At 35.7% G+C, this 18,952-nt stretch overlaps 1 protein-coding gene across 4 annotated transcripts; it reads right to left on the bottom strand.

Annotated features, from left to right (window-relative positions):
* On the bottom strand, positions 1-18,746 carry LOC121415851 (cotranscriptional regulator FAM172A homolog). Of its 4 annotated transcripts, XM_041609220.1 has the most exons (11): positions 18,702-18,746; positions 18,172-18,200; positions 12,011-12,127; positions 11,086-11,155; positions 10,328-10,432; positions 6,893-7,059; positions 6,155-6,346; positions 5,475-5,552; positions 4,394-4,513; positions 3,220-3,336; positions 1-2,756 (listed from the first exon to the last, which is right to left on the bottom strand). In XM_041609220.1, the coding sequence occupies exons 3-11, from the start codon at positions 12,089-12,091 to the stop codon at positions 2,337-2,339; spliced, it is 1,350 nt and encodes a 449-aa protein (XP_041465154.1). In that variant the 5' UTR covers positions 12,092-12,127; positions 18,172-18,200; positions 18,702-18,746; the 3' UTR covers positions 1-2,336. The 4 variants fall into 4 exon arrangements, with proteins under 4 accessions (XP_041465154.1, XP_041465156.1, XP_041465155.1 ...); XM_041609222.1 differs by lacking the exon at positions 12,011-12,127; XM_041609221.1 differs by lacking the exon at positions 18,172-18,200 and having other exon boundaries at positions 18,722-18,738.
* Between the last annotated feature and the right edge of the window lie 206 nt (positions 18,747-18,952).

An 18,952-nucleotide genomic window follows, 5' to 3' on the forward strand; every position in this document is an offset into this window, starting at 1 on the left:
TCACATTTCATTAAAAATGTATTTATTCACTCATTCAAGACGATCTGTACAAATGTAAATCTAAAAACAAATTTCTATAAAAAATTACAGAATTTCAATTTGGAATGGTATAATGCTGCATATACTCAAATACAAACACGACAGGCATCATTGGGAAACCGACCAGGGTGAATCCGACTTTTCTTTGCGATTTGGAATTTTCTCATATAAATCAGAGGGGGTAAAGGACCTGATTGATTTTATTTATTTATTTAAAAATATTCATACAGAATAAACAAGTTCAGATGACATATACACTGTTTTTCAACATGTTCCTGTTGACATAAACAATCTGCAATGACATTCCGGAAGAAATCTAAAAAAAAAATAATAAAGTCAGATATAGTATATAGGAGTCACAACAGGGTATGCAGAGGGTACCTCTCATACCAAGGATCATGCTTTAACAAATTTTGATATTATAAAGGTCATAATCTACCTTTAAAATTACATAAAATGGGGAATGTTTAATATCATATTAGTATTAACTATGGGTTACAAACACACAACATCAATTCAAATGCTCTAACTGATCAAACTGTTAAAAAACAAGATTGCACATATTGATTGCTTCACAAGACTTCTTTCCATCGAAGTTAATTCACTAGAAATTATAAAGGTCTGTATTTTCACTTTCTTGTTAACCAATTTGTAATTGATATACTGAAATGGATTCTTAAAATTTCCATACCTGGCATTATGGACAATGAAAATGTATCATATCAAGATAATCAACTATTTATTTCAGAAACACTATTCAGCCTGCATGTAGAGAAGTAAAACTCCTCTGCCTCTTTTTAAGAGAGTAACCTGCTTGCCAAAGACGCTTGTCTAGTAATGAGCTAAAAAGTACTGTAACATGTACATTAGCTTTAATATTTGGACTGGCGGCTGATATGATAAAGAGTTTTACCCACTCCGATCTGAAATGGGGGAATTTGTGCTATCAATTTTAAAGTAAAAAGATGATCTTTTTATATTTCAATCTATTTCCACTCTTTAATTCCATGGCTTATTGCAGTTTCTTTTTTATACTTGCTGGCAGTCCTATAGCCAAGGGAGGAAAATAGGGTGGAGGACACAATGACAAAAGCTGTTCAAAATTTAACATCTTTGCTGTTTTGTTGTCACTTTTGTACCTGTGGAGAAAACTAGATAGACAAAATTGCTGTTTACTGGCCCATTTTTTCAAAAGGACCACAAAACAGCAAAAAAAATATGAAATTACTGAAATTTGAAAATATGAAATTACTGAAATTTAAAAGTATGAAATTACTCAGTATAAGAAAGTATGAAATTAGTCAAATTCATACTTCAAATTATTGTAAAGTAAAATAAAGTATGAAATAACTGAGACAATAGTCTCATTTAGGTTCTCATTCCTTCAATAAAAAGGAAACCCTCAAAGCTACCCTTCTTCCCTTTTCCCCTTCACTTTATCTTTTTCTCCTCTTCCCCCCTTTTTTTCTTTTCGGGGACGTAGGGGGGGGGGGGTAGGTGATCGGTTCCCTAGCTATGCGCCTGATTCATCATGAAATGGACTGTTAGAGATGTCAGCGTGAGAGATATAAAGAGAAAGATGAGAGTGAGAGGTATCTTTCAGCGTTGTGGCCCAGTGGATTAGTCTTCTGACTTTAAAACAGAGGGTCGTGGGTTAGAATCCTAGCCATGGCGTAATTTCCTTCAGCAAGAAATTTATTCACATTGGGCTGCACTCAACACAGGTGAGGTGCATGGGTACCTGGTAGGAAGAAATTCTTTGAATGCTTGAGTGCCTAGACAGCCCAGCTCAAGCCAGGGTAAAAATAAATAGCAGGGCCCGTTGGGAGAACAGTTTTCAGAACTAAAGTCGGTAAGTATACCTATATCATTATTATCATTCACGATAGTCCTTAAAAGGACTGTAAACCAGACGAGACTAATGACATGTAGTAGAAGTGTAGATGAGTTGAGATGAGAAGTCCTGGTGGTGGTGAGTAGAAGATGAGTTGAGATCAGCCCAAAGTCTTGGCAGAGATGAGAAGATGATCATGATGAGTATATGAGCAGTGGAGAATAGAAGTGATGAGGTATCTCGATGCCTCGGACAGCTTGACTGTCCACGATCAGGACTGTCAAGCCCTTGGTATTTATCTGACCGACCTTTAACGTCACCATAATGACCTAGGCTCGAACCTGAAACCTCTGCATCAATCCAAAACTTCTGCCCATGTCGGTCGGACCGGCACATGCCACAACGCACAGCTCACACTGAATAAAGAGTTTTCATACCAGCAGATGAAGCTGCCAAACTATCATCATAATTCCTCGCTGTACCGCTGGAAATCAAAACTAGCTTCTGTGTCTTCGTCTGATGATGAAATATCAATACCAGCACCCGACCTTCCCTTAGGTTGATCCCCCTGACCGATCTCTTTATCCTGACTATCGTCATCCGAGGATTCCTTTCTTAGTTCTAGAGTACTGTCATCGTCGTCATCATCCAGGTCCTCATCATGTGCGATGCTCATGCCTGGGTTATGTCCAGTCTGACCCCGCTCCTTGGTCATCAGTTCGGTCTCTTTTCTCTTGAGGAACTTGAAGACTGACTTGAAACTGGTCCAGGAAGTTTCAGCATGGACCTGGGTGCCGGCAGAGACCTGTTTGCTATCCAGAGGTCTCTTGGATGGTCTGGGTGTGTCCAGTGGCTGCACAGAAGAAACCCAGTTAACAGTGTGCTGAAGGAAAAGAAAAAGGAGATAATCATACAGTAAATTCAGGCAAAAGGGAATCCCTTCTTTGGGTGCTACAATAAATTTCACAAAACCACAGGGAAGCGCTCTTTGTAATACGTGTAGCTGTAATAACTGCTTTAACATAATTCCTGGGGGCATCTCACACATAACACGTATATTGCGAGTGATTTCCACTGAATAAGTTAGTCTTAGCCAATCAGATCTATGGATTTCAGTAGCTTATAACATTTTCCAATGGGAAAATCTCAAAAATTGTTTCAATGAAATGACCTCCTAATCTCTTTCAAGCCCTCAACCAAATGCCCAAATTCAGGAAATCCTGAAAAGGTATTCCCTAACCTTTGTACAATGAAAAACAAAAATCTTATCCCAGTTCAACAAACTGACATTGAACAAAGAAAACATTAAATACAAAAATATTCAAACAATTACAGTACATGATTACCTTTGCAAAAAATTTCTTGATGTTATGTGAAATTCCAAGTGTCGCCATGGAGTGGACGGAGTCGGTGAAAGCAACAGCAAATACTTTCTTCAAGAAGGACTGCTCTCTTTTACTGGCCTAGTGTGAGGAAAAAACAAGTATGGACACTTCAATAATTAATATTGCACATCTAACACTGACTTTTATTCATGTGGCCTACCATCAGATGGTCTAATTCTTAAATCATCTAATCCATTATTTAGTCTTTGATACTGCACAATGATTTGTATTCGCATCCAAGCAGATGGTCTAATTCTCAGATCGTCTATTAAACATCATACATTGTAATGTCCAAACCCACTTGGTCTATGTAACTGTCATTTCGTCAATCCATCGCTTAAATAGGCCATTTGTTATTCAGTCCAATGTCCCGATGATCTAATTTAGTTCTATGTATTTACCGTTACACACTTCTTCACCATGTCATCTAATCATATTGACAGTACTCAGTAGTGTAAGACAAATTAGATATTAGATGACAAGGGTATCAGACGAAATGGAAATTAGACAAAATGATATAAAGGCGTAATGTCAATTAACTGGATTGGAGAATACACTGGTTGCAGACAAGCTAATATTAGACTATATGGGCTGTGACCAAACAGAAAGTGGACATAGTGGGTTGTAGATCATATCTGACTCTGATAGGAAAGGGAAGGGGGAACATATCAACTAATCCCCCCCCCTCCCCGGCAGAAACTTCATTTTTACGGTTATTGCCAGGACATTTTTCTTTTGAATTTGATCATCATTTGAGGAAAAACAAAGGTATGATGTCCTCTGGTCAGAGGTTAGTTAAGCTTCATATTCAAAGATCAGGGCATACAATTAAGCCAAAATGTTTTTAAAATGTGATTTCATATGTAGATTCAATACAAAATGTGTATTCAGGCAAAATACAACTATTTTGTGCTTATAACGATTTGAAGCAATTTTCATTCATTCAAAGCAGCCATTATAACCCCCCACTCCTGAGAATGATTAATGATGAATTATAGAGAATCTGTTATTTCTCTTAGATGATAAATCCAGAAAAGATGTTTAAAGGGGTCAGTGGTTTCAAAGAATGGCTGGTTTGAGCAAGAACTGTTATAATCGAGTAGTCATCAAATTTTTAAGCGTTTAAAATACTCACTATATGTTCTGTGACGCTGCCACCCATGCTGTGTGCAACTATAGCAACGTGTCTGACAGGTCGACTGGCAATAAACTTATCCCATACATAGACACCATGCTCATATGGACTAGAACTTTTCTATAACAGAGTGAGAAGAAATACAATTGAAAGATTATTCATAGCAAGAACAAAGGAATGATCCCATCGGCATCTTTCATTGACAGGCTGGATGTTACATAGGACTAACTTGCTTGAAATACACATGAGCAGAATTTGCAATTTACGACGAGAAAATGCAAAAAAACAAACGCAAGTTTGTTGATTACAGAAGGTGAGGACATCTACAAGGAATATTAAACTCATTAGTAGATTTCAAAGCATGGGATTGTACACAAGAAAGAATGCAATTGACAATGGCTCAATGACAGGACATAGATTATTGGAGGGTGTTGCAAGAAACTTGTGATCAATTGCAAGTCTTGTTTGGGTCCAAACATAATTCTTGAAATGAATTGCAAATTAAGGCTGGGTCAAAATGTAATGTTGTTAAAGCTGCTGCTAAAATCATAACCATTTTGCCAATTATGGCAATCGTTTGAGTAATTCAATGACCTTTTACTTTGAACCCATAATGCTCTACAACTCCATTCTAAAGTTGAAATGATCCTCCCTTTCAAGAAAAGGACCCCCAAAACCATAAAAGTTAAAAATTAATTATTCTAGTGATTATTTATTCTGGAATTATCCAGTAGCATAAAATGTGTTTTTATGCATATAAGAATGACAAAAATTTGATCCTGTCCCATCCATTCAAGTCCCACATGATAGCATATCTAGCCAGGTTGAACACAACATCATTTCAGGGGCCATATTATTTTTGAACAATAGTCAGCCTCTCAGAAACTACTGTGTCTTATCCAACTAGATCTGCACCCATTCCCAAGTGTACACATTGATGTACTGTTGTAGTCTAATATCCACTTTAAAAAATTGTTAAATGTTTTTAAAATGAATGTACAATGATTCGGGCCTAGTTAAAAGTAAACTCCAAATCAAGATTAGGCTTTGGCAATTACCAGGCCTGAGTGTTTAAACTTACCCTAATTGGCACACTTCTCCTACTTGAATCTTGGCCTCTGTTTTCATTGGTATTCATGACAAGGACCTCATAGCCCTCCTATAAAGAATGATAATAATATCACATATATTAACTGCCAGATTTCAAAGTAAACACTGCAAAATTGAATTTTGTTTTAATATGTTTTTTTACCTATCCTGTGTATTAGACTACCGTACATGAAAACTCATTAAAATCTGCTTTGGTTTTAATGAGAGCTTGATATCATTAGTTCATGCTAAGTCAATGCTTCTTCATCACTACAAAATAATGTTGTTGTTTTGATCTTATTCATTGAACCTGAAAATTAAAAAAAAACATCAATACATTTCATCATGTCCTTTTAATAACAATACTAATAAGTTACATTTTTGTCTGAAAAATATTATAAACATATTTCATCAGACATACATGTACTTTTGAGAAAAATACACAAAACATGCTTAACCCTCTATGAAGGAATGCATGGGAACTTAAAGTGAAAACTTCTGTTGTGACAAACTTGATCCCCCTCCCCCACTCGATGATCGTAATCTGCAGACATTATCTGAATAATAACTCTCTTAAGTTTTCAATATTGCTGCAGCTGTCATAGAAAAGTGGAACCTTTGTCTCCCTTCTATACATGCCAGACAAACATGAATTGAATACAAGTGAAATACCTCTAATGCTTTCTTGATATAGGGGAGCTGTGTGCCACTATCAAGGCAATCATTGATGATCAGCTTTCTAGCCCATTGGCCTGCTCTGACAGCACCGGATCCATTGATTAGAACCAGCAACTTGCCTCTGGTGGTTAAGGCATTCTTACTGACAAACACAAAGCTTCTAGGCTCATTATCTTGATGGTCTGTCTGAGTGAGAGAAAGAAAGAGTAAATTATGGCTAGTATTGGTCGAAGCTACCTCTGTTCAACAGAACATGGCCTAATTAACGCTAATAGCCGCAAGATGTTATTCTAGTCAGTACTGTAAGCCAAACTTTAAATCGATTCGGGGTTTGACAATCAATTACAAAATATTGCACAACTTTAGCACCACACACACAGGCATGGCCAATTGGTCTCAAAAGCTGCAGAATATACGTTGCAGATATATCGCAACTAATGTAGAGGAAGGGCTATACAAATGCTTAACCACAGCAAAAGGATAAAATAATAATTTTGGTTATAAGGTGCAATAGAAAATGTAAACAGGGGTAATGCACAACTGAAAGGCTATTTGTATCAACCTAAAGATCGATAATGTGAATAAAGCATCATGCCACAAAATTCATCCTGTGTAATTTTCACTGCATCTCCGCCAAATCATAGTATTCGAGCACTGTACAAATTCATTAAATCTGGCATTTAGGGGATTAACTATTAAAAGCCAAAGACAGTCTTTATACTTAACACTCACTGGGATGTATATTCTTTCTAACTTAGTCTCTGTCTCCAGGAGTTTATAGATGTGTTGTGTGATGATTTTACCAAGGGCCTCATACCTCCTCTGGTTGTATGTTGGATCACCTTTCTTGAATTCAAACTCATATGGCTTCCCTGAGACAGAGTGTCTTAGCTGGCCCTCTGGTATAAAAAATAAGACAAAAAAGGGGATAATCAGAATGGAAAAAAGGCAAGATTTATGAGGGTTTCAGCAATGGTAAATGTCTCAGAAACGTGGAATGTGAAGAAAACCAAAAAAAGACCATCTTAAGGAGTAGAGAAAGAGCCATGAAATGAGCAACAACAACAAAAAAGAACACAAGTAAGCTTTCATAATGGAAAGTTGGGCTTGGCAGAAATTGTTTTTCAGAAAAGCAAGTGGCTCAGGTACATGGAATGTGAAGAAATAGGAGAAGCTATCTTGGGCATTACAGTGGTACTAAGAGAGGTTTGAGATAGAGCGGGCATTGGTTGAGAAGGGAATATGATGAACCTGTGACAGGAGCATGGAATATGGAAGTGGAAGAGGAAAGGGAAGACCAAATATTACAGAGTGAAGATAGAAAGAAATGTAATGGTTGGTCTGAATGAGGAGGATGCTCAACGCAGATATCAGGGGAAGGTGGGAGTGTCATCATGGCGTGAGAGGCAGTAACCATTCGTAAGAGGGAAATTACTGACGGAAATAAAAGATGATCAGATGATTTTTGTAGGTTTGCATGGTGGAGTTCATAACGTGGAGAAGGTTTACAGTTCACCATGTGCAATATGAAGAAGGGAAAAGGAAATACACTTCAGGGGAAAGGAAATACACTTTTCTGCATCCTGTTGCATCAGAAATAAAAAAAATAACCCGTTTCCTTCCTATAACTGAACAACCAGGAAAATATTTGTTGATGAAATACCATCTGCAAACACTATCATAATCAATTTGAAATTGATACACAGATTCTTATGATGATAACACTGAACACTGTAGTATCACAAAGCGGGTAACAGTTAGCCCCTATAAAGTCTCAAATTTAATTTTTCAACGAAAATGTCACTTTTTTACAGCACACTATTGCTGCAAAAATTGGAACATTAATACATGTAGGTGTAAAAAACTCTCCAAGACCAATAATATGCTATTCACACTGCACATATTTTCCTTAACCCTGGGAAATTGGTGGGGCTAAGGGGGGGGGGGGGAGGAAAGGATGTGATTTTAAACATTAGTTTCACACTATGTTTTACCAAGGTGGGTTAGCACGGTAAATGGTAGATTCTATCTGGCCCTGCAAAAAAGCAGGGTTAGTCGGCTTATTGCGGTGCTAAAAGATGCAGTGTGAAAGAAAAGGCTAATAAAGGAAAAGTGGGGCTAAGAATTAGCCACTCACAGTTGCATGTTCAATGTAGCAAATTCATCAATATTCATGAGCTGTGCAATACAGTAGTCCGGGGTTAAGTTGTTAACTTGACTAAAGCAAATAGTGTGAGGTTAATACAGTGTGGATTAAATTAAACAAAAAGATAGTATGGGGTTAAGGATAATATGAAGTTAAAGAAATGCAGTGTGAAAAGCATAGAAGAGGGCAAATGAGGCCAATCAATAAGGCATCCAAGGCTTTGGTCTCAATGGCCATGCATTGATGTAAACTCTGTTTTAATAATAAAACCAAGAATTTTCTATTTCCTTCCCTAGATTATTTTCTCTGTCTACAAACAACTTAAGTATTCAGACAAAATAGCAAAATGAGGAAGTTTATTTCACAAGCAATTTCATAACTTGTGTCTTTTTTAGTATTGCAAGACACTAGTGCAAATACCAAATGCAAAGATAAATTGCATTAGATTTTGGGACTGACACCTGACTTGATTTGACTGCAAGTCTTTCAAAATGCAAATTATATCTATCTATCTATCTATATTTCTAAGTCAAACAGATTTCTGTGGTATTTCACTTACGCAAACTTAAATTACCAGTATTTGTTAATAAGCATAAAGTGATAAAGTGAATATCTCAAGGTGTAAATACCTGATATCAATGCTGGTAGGGGATCTTTGATAGAATTACACATGAAGCAGGATATTGAAATGCTGCAAAATTACTACATGACAAGAGGAAAGGAAGGGATTTTTCTCATCACCATATGCCAACAAGATATGATTTCATCTTTGGCTCCTTTATTCTCAGTAATATAATTATTTTGGAAGGAACAACATGATAACAATATTCTTCCACACTATTTTTTATCAATTAAAAAAATAAATTATGTATTCAATGAATTTCAAAAAATTGTTTGGAACATATTTTTGAAGGAATGTTAAAACATAATTTAATAGAAAAGAGAACTAAATTTCTAGTTTCTAGTCAGTTTATATTCCCTTGGTCCAACATTTGGTCTACACCTCTGAGGCCCGTATTCTGAAGTCAGGATTGATTTAGACCATAGTCTAACTCTGTGCTAAAATTATGGGAAGCCAAAAGTATCAAAATTTTTATTACATTGTATGTTTCTTATTTTTACTGCGCTCTTTTCTGATTCATTGATGGTGAAGACAATCATCTTTTTATACTTCCAAGACAATTATGAATGATTTAAGACCCAAATGAGCTGAAGTGAAATATGATATTTCTATTGTTAGTGATTTATGTAACAATTGGCCATCTATACTTAAAACTCAACTTTAAACCCGGGTTTAAGTTAAACCCAACTTCAGAATACCGGCCTAAAAGTCTAATACCACTAAAAAAAACATTTGGTCTACTTACTATTTAGTCTAATATCCACATAGCCTAATGCCAAGATGGTTTGGTTTCCACTTCATCTACTTATCAATCTTTGTCAAATGAAAACTTTATTCATAGAGGCCCATATTCTGAACTTGGGTTTAAATCAAACCCTGGTTTAAAGTTGTGGTTTAACTATGGAGAGCCAATTCGGGCAGAAATCCCTAACATTACGCATCCAATTTATACACTCATTTGACACTCAAACTGTTCATAATTGTCTGGGAGTGATAAACTGAAGCACTTTCATTTTCATTATGAAAGCAACAAGAAACAAAATAGTAAACACAAGAGATATACAATAGAATATTTTATTCTATATTTTTTTGCTCCCATAATTTTAGCAGAGAGCTAGACTGTGGTCTAAGTTAAACTCGACTTGAGAATACAGGCCTAAGAGTTCATCTCATCATATAGACTAAGAGGTGTTGGACCAAATAATAAACAGGCTAAATGGCAATTAAACCAAATTGTAAGTATACAAACTAGTTATAAAAGAACTAGGATCAGAACATGTGAGATAAGACAGAAGGAAAAGTAGATGAAGCAGATGCAGACCAAAAGGCAATTTTCTTTTTAGTCTGGGGTCAAAACTGAGAATACTAATCAATATTTTCATGAAAAACTGCTACCTACTTTCATTGAACTGGTACTGGAAGTCCTCAAGAGTTGTTGGGAACTGGTAGGATGACGATGATTGTTCCATACGACTCTTCTTTCTTGCTGGCCCTTCTTCGTTACCTGTGCAGGATCATCAATATGAAATTTCTGATTAACTAATTAATTTCATTTACTAGTATTAGTTTTCGTTCCAAGATTAAAAAAAAACATTTCATAGATATTCGTTGTCATACAGGCAAGCATGGTTACCTAATACATTTAGTGGGAGGATCATAAAAAGAATGGCTTGTTGAAAAATGATCCTTACAAATATACAAGACAAAAACCAAGATGCTACAGTAGCTACAACAAGGATGGTAATATTGCTATCATGTACTTAGTTCTTTCCCACAGTCCTGAAAGCATATCTAAAGGATTGTGGATTACATTGGACTAAATTGTCCAAATATTCAAATGTAATACCTCTTTCATAAATTTGTCGGTGTTGAATCAGATGCGAATCCGGTTAATTCTGATCAAGAAAGGTCAATGTCCAGAATCCAGTATAAACTGCATTATTCGTAGATATAGCCATCCATATCATATTCATTTTGACTTGGATATATTTATAAACCACATGCTCACAATGTTACCAGTGCTTTGTTAACATGAAGCTTAGCAATTGATCATAGTGTTGATTTTATAACTGATCATATATAATAATGAATGCAATTAATTGCAGAAATCAGCCTCATGATCAATTGCTAAGCTTCATGTCACGTGGCACTTTTTACCTCTTTCTACCCGATCTTGTCTGGTGCTCATGATGTCTTGCGAATCTGGGAGACAATACACTGACAATATCTGTTTGAATTTAACAAAGAAGAAATCAGAAAAAAAAAAAATCGTGAATAAAAACATTCTTTTGAAGAAAAGGTTTGAAGAAAAGAGTTTCATTATGAATTAGATAAAAATGAATTTCAGAGCTTAAAATCATCTCTTTGATAGAAATCTGCTTTTCTCTTTGTACGCTGAATCAAATTTTGGGGATGAGAATGGAAATTTTTTTCAGTGTACTATCTCTTATCTACATTTCCATATTGCACCATTGATACTGATAATTACATTACCCCAAAATTAGTAGCCATTTTATGCTCTAATATGAAGACACAGGGAAAAGAATTATTACAATTTTTACACTTAATTGTGCAAACGTGCAAAATTGCAACATAAAGTCTGGTAAGGGCTAATCTTTAAATCTTACTCTCCTTATACTGTATGAATCTGTATTGATCAGGCCCAAATTCACGAAGGTGGTTTTGAAATTTACCGGTTGAAACCATGGTTTATTCAGATTTTCTGTATAAATTATGCTTATTTTGATGCATATACTGACAAGTGTCAAATGTCGATGCGCGCTTTTGTCACAGTGCACCAAATTGACGCCTGTTGCAATGGTTAAGTACACAGTTTTTTCAAAAGTCCACTGTTTTGAATATATGGGCCCACTGTTAAAACAGTGTGCTCATGAATAAAATAGCGTACTTAACCACAACAACAGGCTTCAATTTGGCCCACTGTGAAAAAAAAACGCATCAGCATTGGACATTTTGTTAATATACGCGGTAAATATTTATACATAAAATCTGCATAAACCATAGGTTCAACCGATGGTTTCAAAACCACCTTTGTGAATTTGGGCCTTTTAGTTTGGCTTACCACATTCAAAGAAATGATGCACAAAACAATAGCCAGCAAATCATGGATCCTGAATTTTACTATCTGAAGATGAACATTCATTCCTTAATGGTTAATAAAACGACCATGATCGAAACTCTGAAACAGAATAACAGGCGAATAAGCAACGGTTATGCTAGAACTGAATTCTCATGAATAAATTTAGACTGACTGTCCAAATATGGCCTGAATCAGATGGATTTAGTGAAAATGGATACTAATCATCTCTGATTAGAACAGCTCCATAAGTCAGCTTATCAGAGACGAATAAATATACATGTAGGTCCTGAATCAGAGCATAATTGCAAAGAATTGACCAGAATAGTTCCAAATAGTTCAATAGTTCAAGTTGAATACCAACCCGCATTGTCGGGCCATATGGGAGTATTTTAGAGGGTATTCGGCTGGTTTTTGCAAAATTTAAAAGAAGCCAAATACCTCAAGGTGCTACATAACTTTTTTAAAGCACTTGCCCAGTCGGACAAGTAATTTTTCATAAAATGGTCGAAAAATACTTGTCTTAAAAAAAGATTTTACTTGCCCAGAAAAAATCCATTAAATTTAAACAAATTTTTACAGCATTAAAGTCTAATCGTATATATGTTTTCATGTAGACCACTGTACTTTATACCAGGGCACACAATACAAAAGGGGGAATCACTGAAAATAAAGTTCTAGAGAAGATAAAATTATTAATTATCAATTATTGTATCTTTAAAATATACCTCGGTAAATTTGGTCATTGCTGCTCTAAATATATATGAAATTTCATGATTTTGGTATCATTGAAAAGAAGAATCATTCTTTCATGTCATGAATTTGAATTTATTTAAACATTTTGTAATGTAGGTGAAGTTTTGATCTAAAAATGCTACATTTTACAAAATAATTATTTTCACCTGAGCCCAAATGATTTTTAAATCATGATAAAGTGGAATATGTATGCTTTTAAATGATATAGGTTTCAAAATAAGAATGGGATTATTGGGTCAAGATTGCACTTTTCATTACAATAGTGAAGTAATATATGAAGCAACAGTCAATGGGTATGGGTTTTGAGTCTTCAGCCGCACACCCTGTCCAATCTAAGTATAGCCACTTATTGTATTACTGGATACTATTATGATTCCGGACGTGCATATTATACTGCGTACGAAAACAGTTTTGTACCGTGAGACTTTCGCAGTTCAATTTCACAGAGCAATACACAGAACAAGATTGCAAAAACAAGGCGAAAAAAAAATCGAACTTTACCTTATTCATCTTTTAAATGACAAAAATGCTTTAAAGAATCATATAACATAGTTTTGCACTAAGTTAACAATTGAAATATTTTCTGACGGAAATATCGGCCTGATCGATTCAATGATTTGCCGAATTTCAATCCGCTCCTTCGATCGAATGTTGAGGTGTGGTGTCTTGTGGGTGATCGTCGACGGCTAGTTCTCAAGGTACCCGTGTTCGAAGTTTACTGTGATTAGAGCCGTCGACGATCGACAGCACATCGATAGAACTTGATACTATATGATACGAATGAGCATAATATTGGAAATTGCCATGGAGCATGCAGCTAAAAAGAAAAACAAAACTAATTAGCAAACACAACTTCCTACCAACATCTTCTCAGATTCGATATAAAAAACAACTTAGAATTTACTCATGATAAAAATCACACAAATTCTTTCTTACATCATTATACTAAAGAATATCTTTACCCATCCAGCGCGTCCGGAATCATGATGTAATTCGCCATGCACAAAAATAATTGTTTTTCATAGAGAGGAGTATGCGACCACAAGTGCGATGCCAAGAAAACAGTTGGTAAATTTTGTAATAAATTAGCAAATGCGAATTTTTCTTGATTGCATTTCCTCTAGTGGTCATTTCAAAGCACTGAAATAAAGGTGTCCGGCAATAGAATACACTGCCGTACCCCCCCCCCCAAAAAAAAATATATATATATAGGCCTATATATATATATTTTGTATGGCAAGTTCCCCCAAGTCTGCGCAGTCTCCCTTGTCTGCGCACACGCTTATCTGCGCGATTCTAAAGATACATGTACGCAACGAACACAAACTTTACACATGCAATACATAGACACGTATTCATAAAACATGCAACTCAAAATGGTGGAAAATAATGATTTTAGAGCATTTCATGTGACGGCCTCAAAATACAGCCTTTCTCATCGAAATCCCCGAATCGTGTGCAAAGTGAATGAGTGCGCAGACATGGGGTACCATCATTCTAGGCGACACCGCAATACTTACCCGTGTTAAGAAACTGAGACTCCACTCACGCGCATTTGGGCAGCTCTAGCTTAGAACTAAGCTTTCTTTCCGTAAAAAATCTTTATTCGTATGATTCAATAAATGTTAATAAATATATAATTACTCTTAAATCGGTACTCACCGGTTCTTTTCTTGAATTTTCTGCCAAATTCCCACGCTTCTGGCTTCAATTCTGCGATGGATTCTGTTGCCATAGACAGCTACACATGCAACTCTATTTATAAATGGAGCGCCCCTTACGAGAGTTGTTAATGCCGCGGAAAAATTGTTAGGCATTTTGGCCTGTGGTCAAGGCGTTCTTTTGTTCTATTTTTTTTATAGGTATGAGATCGAAATCACAGCGACTATTCACACTGTTCCATAATGATTCCGAAAGGAGGTGCAGCACCCCCCACCCACATGGGCGCAAATCCCAGGGGGACACTTCCCCCTAACCCAAAATAGTAGGGGCACATTATCAAATGTCCCCCTACTATATGATGGAAAGAAATAGGCCTACATCATTTAAATCGAAGTAAAACATGTATTTTGGACGAGACGACCTTCTTTTGGGGGTGATAAACCTTCCTTTTTGTTTTTTTTTGTTAGTTTGTTTTTGTTTTTTTTTGCCTGTTTTCCAGCCCCTGGTCCCCTACCTTAGATTTCCACCCTTGCCTCCCACTACTCTTGATATTGTTTGCGAATCTGTTTTGTAAATTAAAGGGGAATTTCACCCTGATAAAAAGATGATGAAAATATGAGAAAAATCATTTCAAAATATCGATGAAGGTGTTATTTGACAAAAAATGGAGTTGATAGAATTTAGAATGCTTGATTTATTGTGACGTCTATAACGAGCAGTTGCTCTATCCTAAATATAAAATGCCCAAATTTCCCATTTTTAATGGTCCGTAACGACCCACTTTTTTCTTTTTGATAACAAGTATGAATTGATATAGGCCTACTAAAATGTACCATAAAAATCATTATCATGTATTTCTTGACATTTCATTTACTTTTTTACCATAATAATAGCTGCTTGCAAAGGCCTACGCCGTCACAAAAAAACCGGGGGGGGGGGCACTTACATTGACGAGTGGATACCATGCGCGACCAAAAAAAAACGTAAAAAGGATAGGGCACGTTACCTACGTAACGTGATAAGGGTGTCAAAAACACAAAAATAACGAAAAAAGGGTATCTATTAATTCGCTAGGAAAACCGTCGTGTTTAGGGTCTAATTTGCGGGGATGATAAAACAAAATCAAAATGTTTTATAAAGGATGTCCTTTTTGCTCCAACACTTCGTGTTTAGAGTCCGATTTGCGCGAGGTGTAGAAGGTGGGGTCGTACTAAACCAAATAAGGTAAAGCCGACGACCGATCGAAGGACCCGTAACAATAAAACATTCCTGTACTTGTTTAGGGGTTCATTTCAGGGAATATTTGCCAAGAGTATCGTTTTGTTTCCAATACTTGTTAAGGGTAGGGTTTCACACGCCAATACTTGTTAAGGGGTGCATTTTCAGAATATGGAAATTACGTGTTTAGGGTGCTTTTTGAGACCCCATGGTCGCGCATGGTATCCACTCCTGAATGGAAATGTCCCCCCCCCCGGGCAAAAAAAAAATCTTACCTTTGAAAAAGATTGGTGGGGGATGGATTTTCCTCGAACGCATACCAATTTTTTTTCTGCTATTTTCATAATAAACTTTAAATGAATTCAACTTTGCACTACTTAATTTTTTCAAAGACAACATAACAAAATTACATCTCGTCATCATCATCATCACCACTATCATTAGCATCACCATCATCATCACCACAACCATCATCATCACCAAGATAATTTTCATCATCGTCATTGCCATCATCATCTTTTTTTTTTCTTTATTTTTTCCCCATCCCTTCTTTTTTTTTCTTCCAATATTCCTCCTTTTTTTTAGAGCGGCACACCGTCATGCTCCCTCACTGATTATCCGCCTCTATATGCTTGGTGTTGTATAAATTGGCGGATACCTGAATGAAATACTGAAGAGAAAATAAGGAAAGGGAAAAAGTAAGAAGAAAAAGAAGATGAGGAGAAGAAAAAAAGAAAGCCAAACAAATGAAACAAAACAATGTCAAAATTTCGTAATAAAGTCTTCTACGTCAGTTTAATAATGTTTTCATTGAAATGAGAACATAAAAAAATGAAACAAGTAAGATGGGCTATACATCGTAGCAAAGAAATAGAGGGAAGCTCCGAGACAATAAAAAGGGTGAGAAAAAGAAAAGACTTTGAAATACTCACAACACGAGCATAATAAAAAAATATGGAATAAGCAAGGACAAGTAGCTGAGGGACACCCCCCCCCCCTCTCTCTCTAGTTATTTATGTATCAAACTCGCATACACAAGAATTTCTTACTAATCAAAATATTGCGAGCAAAAAGCACGAGCTGACATTTTTTTAAATATTCAAAACTGATAGAGAGACACATTTTAAACAATTCATGAATCATAATAATTATACAACCAGCTTACCAATCGAATCATTCGATTGCGACAAATGATCTGAGAATTAATGCTTTTAGGAATTCATTAAATTAAAGCAAAGTATCTCAACATTAAAATAATTAAGGCGGGCGCAAGGTATCAGCTAATACACCGATAATTTTTTTTGGACATTTGAGGTATTTTCGGTAATCATGAAAAAGATTAATATTTCATGAAAGCTCAAATCCCGAAGAGCGGAATATTTTTATTAATTGACTTTTTAAAAAAATGTTCTAAGCTCCATTTAATATTTGATTATAAGTCGATGCATTAAAAGCTGAAAAAATAAAGTATTTTGTGTTCCTCTATCATAATTGTCTTTCTCTTTAACCCTGGTTCTTTTTTTCTGGGGGGAAGCATTTTGGTTAAAAAAAGAGAGAAAAAAGATAATTGCTGGCTTGTGGACGCCCGGTGTGGACGGTGGTAGGGACACCCCCCCCCCCTCCGTAGTTACGCCAATATGGGACCAAATGATCCTAAATGTCCGAGGCGAAACTTGTGCAATCAAACGTTATTTCTGAATAAATTAAAGCTTGCGCTGTTCAACTTCAATCTCTTTCAGCTAAATTTGCGATGAACGCTGCGTTATGAAATATATAATTATCAACATCTGGCGAAAAGAATAACCGACCGATCACCTGACGAGAACGTGTATACGTGATCTGCATATCAGGTCCGATCGAGAGTCAGAAGTGAAGGACAACTGCCAAGAAAATCAGGAAAAAGTCGTCAAAATGTAAGTTCCCCTTCATTTCTTTCAATTTTTTTTTACTTAATGAAGCATAAATGTATCATTAAAGCAAAATTTCAACAAAAGCCTCAAATTTAGCTAGTACTTTTGTTGAAATTACAATAAATTTAGATCCACATAAATCTCTAACCCAATTTTAGCACTGATGTCGCCTATGAGGTCCATACATGTAATGTTTGGACCTCATTGGTACTAGGAGTGGGTACCATTTCTTGTTTTCAATCTGAAAATGACTGCACAAGGTTTTTTTAAAGAAAATCTTATATTTTCTTTAATTTTTAATGAGAAATTTGGTACACTTACTCTTAATAATATAAGGAACATTATGAACTGAGAGATTTTGTGAATCAAGAAGAAATTCATGTTAAAATCTTAACGCGAATTAGGTGCGCAGACTTGGGGCCCCCAATCATATAGAAAAATGACATGGAAGAGAGTGCATGGGACTGCCGCATACTTACCTGCTACTAAATCTGAAGAAAAAAATGACACTAATATAACCAATCATTCTACGATAAAATATAATTGCACGTTAGAATAGGTAACAGCGTTTGAAAAAAGATAGAAAATATGCATATTTACCTCTATCACGATTTAGAATCACAGATTAAAGGGGAAGTTCACCCTGACAAAAACTTTATTGTAAAAATAGCAGAAAAAATAATAAAAAATATTGCCGAAGGTTTGAGAAAAATTCATCAAATAATTAAAAAGATATTAGAATTTCAATTATTTGATTTGTGACGTCATATGCGAGCAGCATTCCTACATAGGGAATGGTAAAAAATCAATGAAATGTCATTTTCTAAGAAAATTGAAAATGGTTTTCACTGTACCTTTTGTATATCAATAGACAAATCATTTCACACCCAATCATGAATAGAAAACAAAATTAAGTCATCAGGAACCATGCAAAATTTGAAATTCATGCATTTTATATTACATAACACATGGGGCAGCTGCTCGTTTATGACGTCACAAATCCAAAACTTTGAACTCTAATAACTTTCTTACTCTTTAACGGATTTTCCTCAAACCTTCACCAATATTTTTTACTATTTTTTCTGCTATTTTTGCAACAAAGTTTTCTTCAGGGTGAACTTCCCCTTTAAGCAGAACAAATGTTACTTACTAGAACTAGAATCAGACCGGACAGGTAAGCAATGAATTCCAATGCCCGGAGTTAGAAATGAATATTCATTATGAATGACGTATTCTGTAGCGCGCGTAATTTGAAAGCGTTGTACGCGTTACGTAGAGAGACGTGATTATGTGGTGCCAAAGAGAACTCGTTTTTTGGAGAACGGTACGGTGTAGAGAACTTATGTTGGTTACCACAATTATTTTAATTTCAGTCTTCTCG

The sequence above is a fragment of the Lytechinus variegatus genome, chromosome 5, assembly GCF_018143015.1.
Source record: "Lytechinus variegatus isolate NC3 chromosome 5, Lvar_3.0, whole genome shotgun sequence".
In the NCBI taxonomy this organism is placed as follows: Eukaryota; Metazoa; Echinodermata; class Echinoidea; order Temnopleuroida; family Toxopneustidae; genus Lytechinus; species Lytechinus variegatus.

Excerpts from the sequence above, each read along its gene's own strand:
- LOC121415851 (XM_041609220.1), bottom strand. The coding sequence starts at position 12,091 with ATGAATGTTCATCTTCAGATAGTAAAATTCAGGATCCATGATTTGCTG. Across the intron at positions 4,514-5,474 it reads GGAGAAGTGTGCCAATTAGG|AAAAGTTCTAGTCCATATGA; the intron begins GTAAGTTTAAAC and ends ACTCTGTTATAG. Across the intron at positions 2,757-3,219 it reads TCAAGAAATTTTTTGCAAAG|CACACTGTTAACTGGGTTTC; the intron begins GTAATCATGTAC and ends CTTTTCCTTCAG.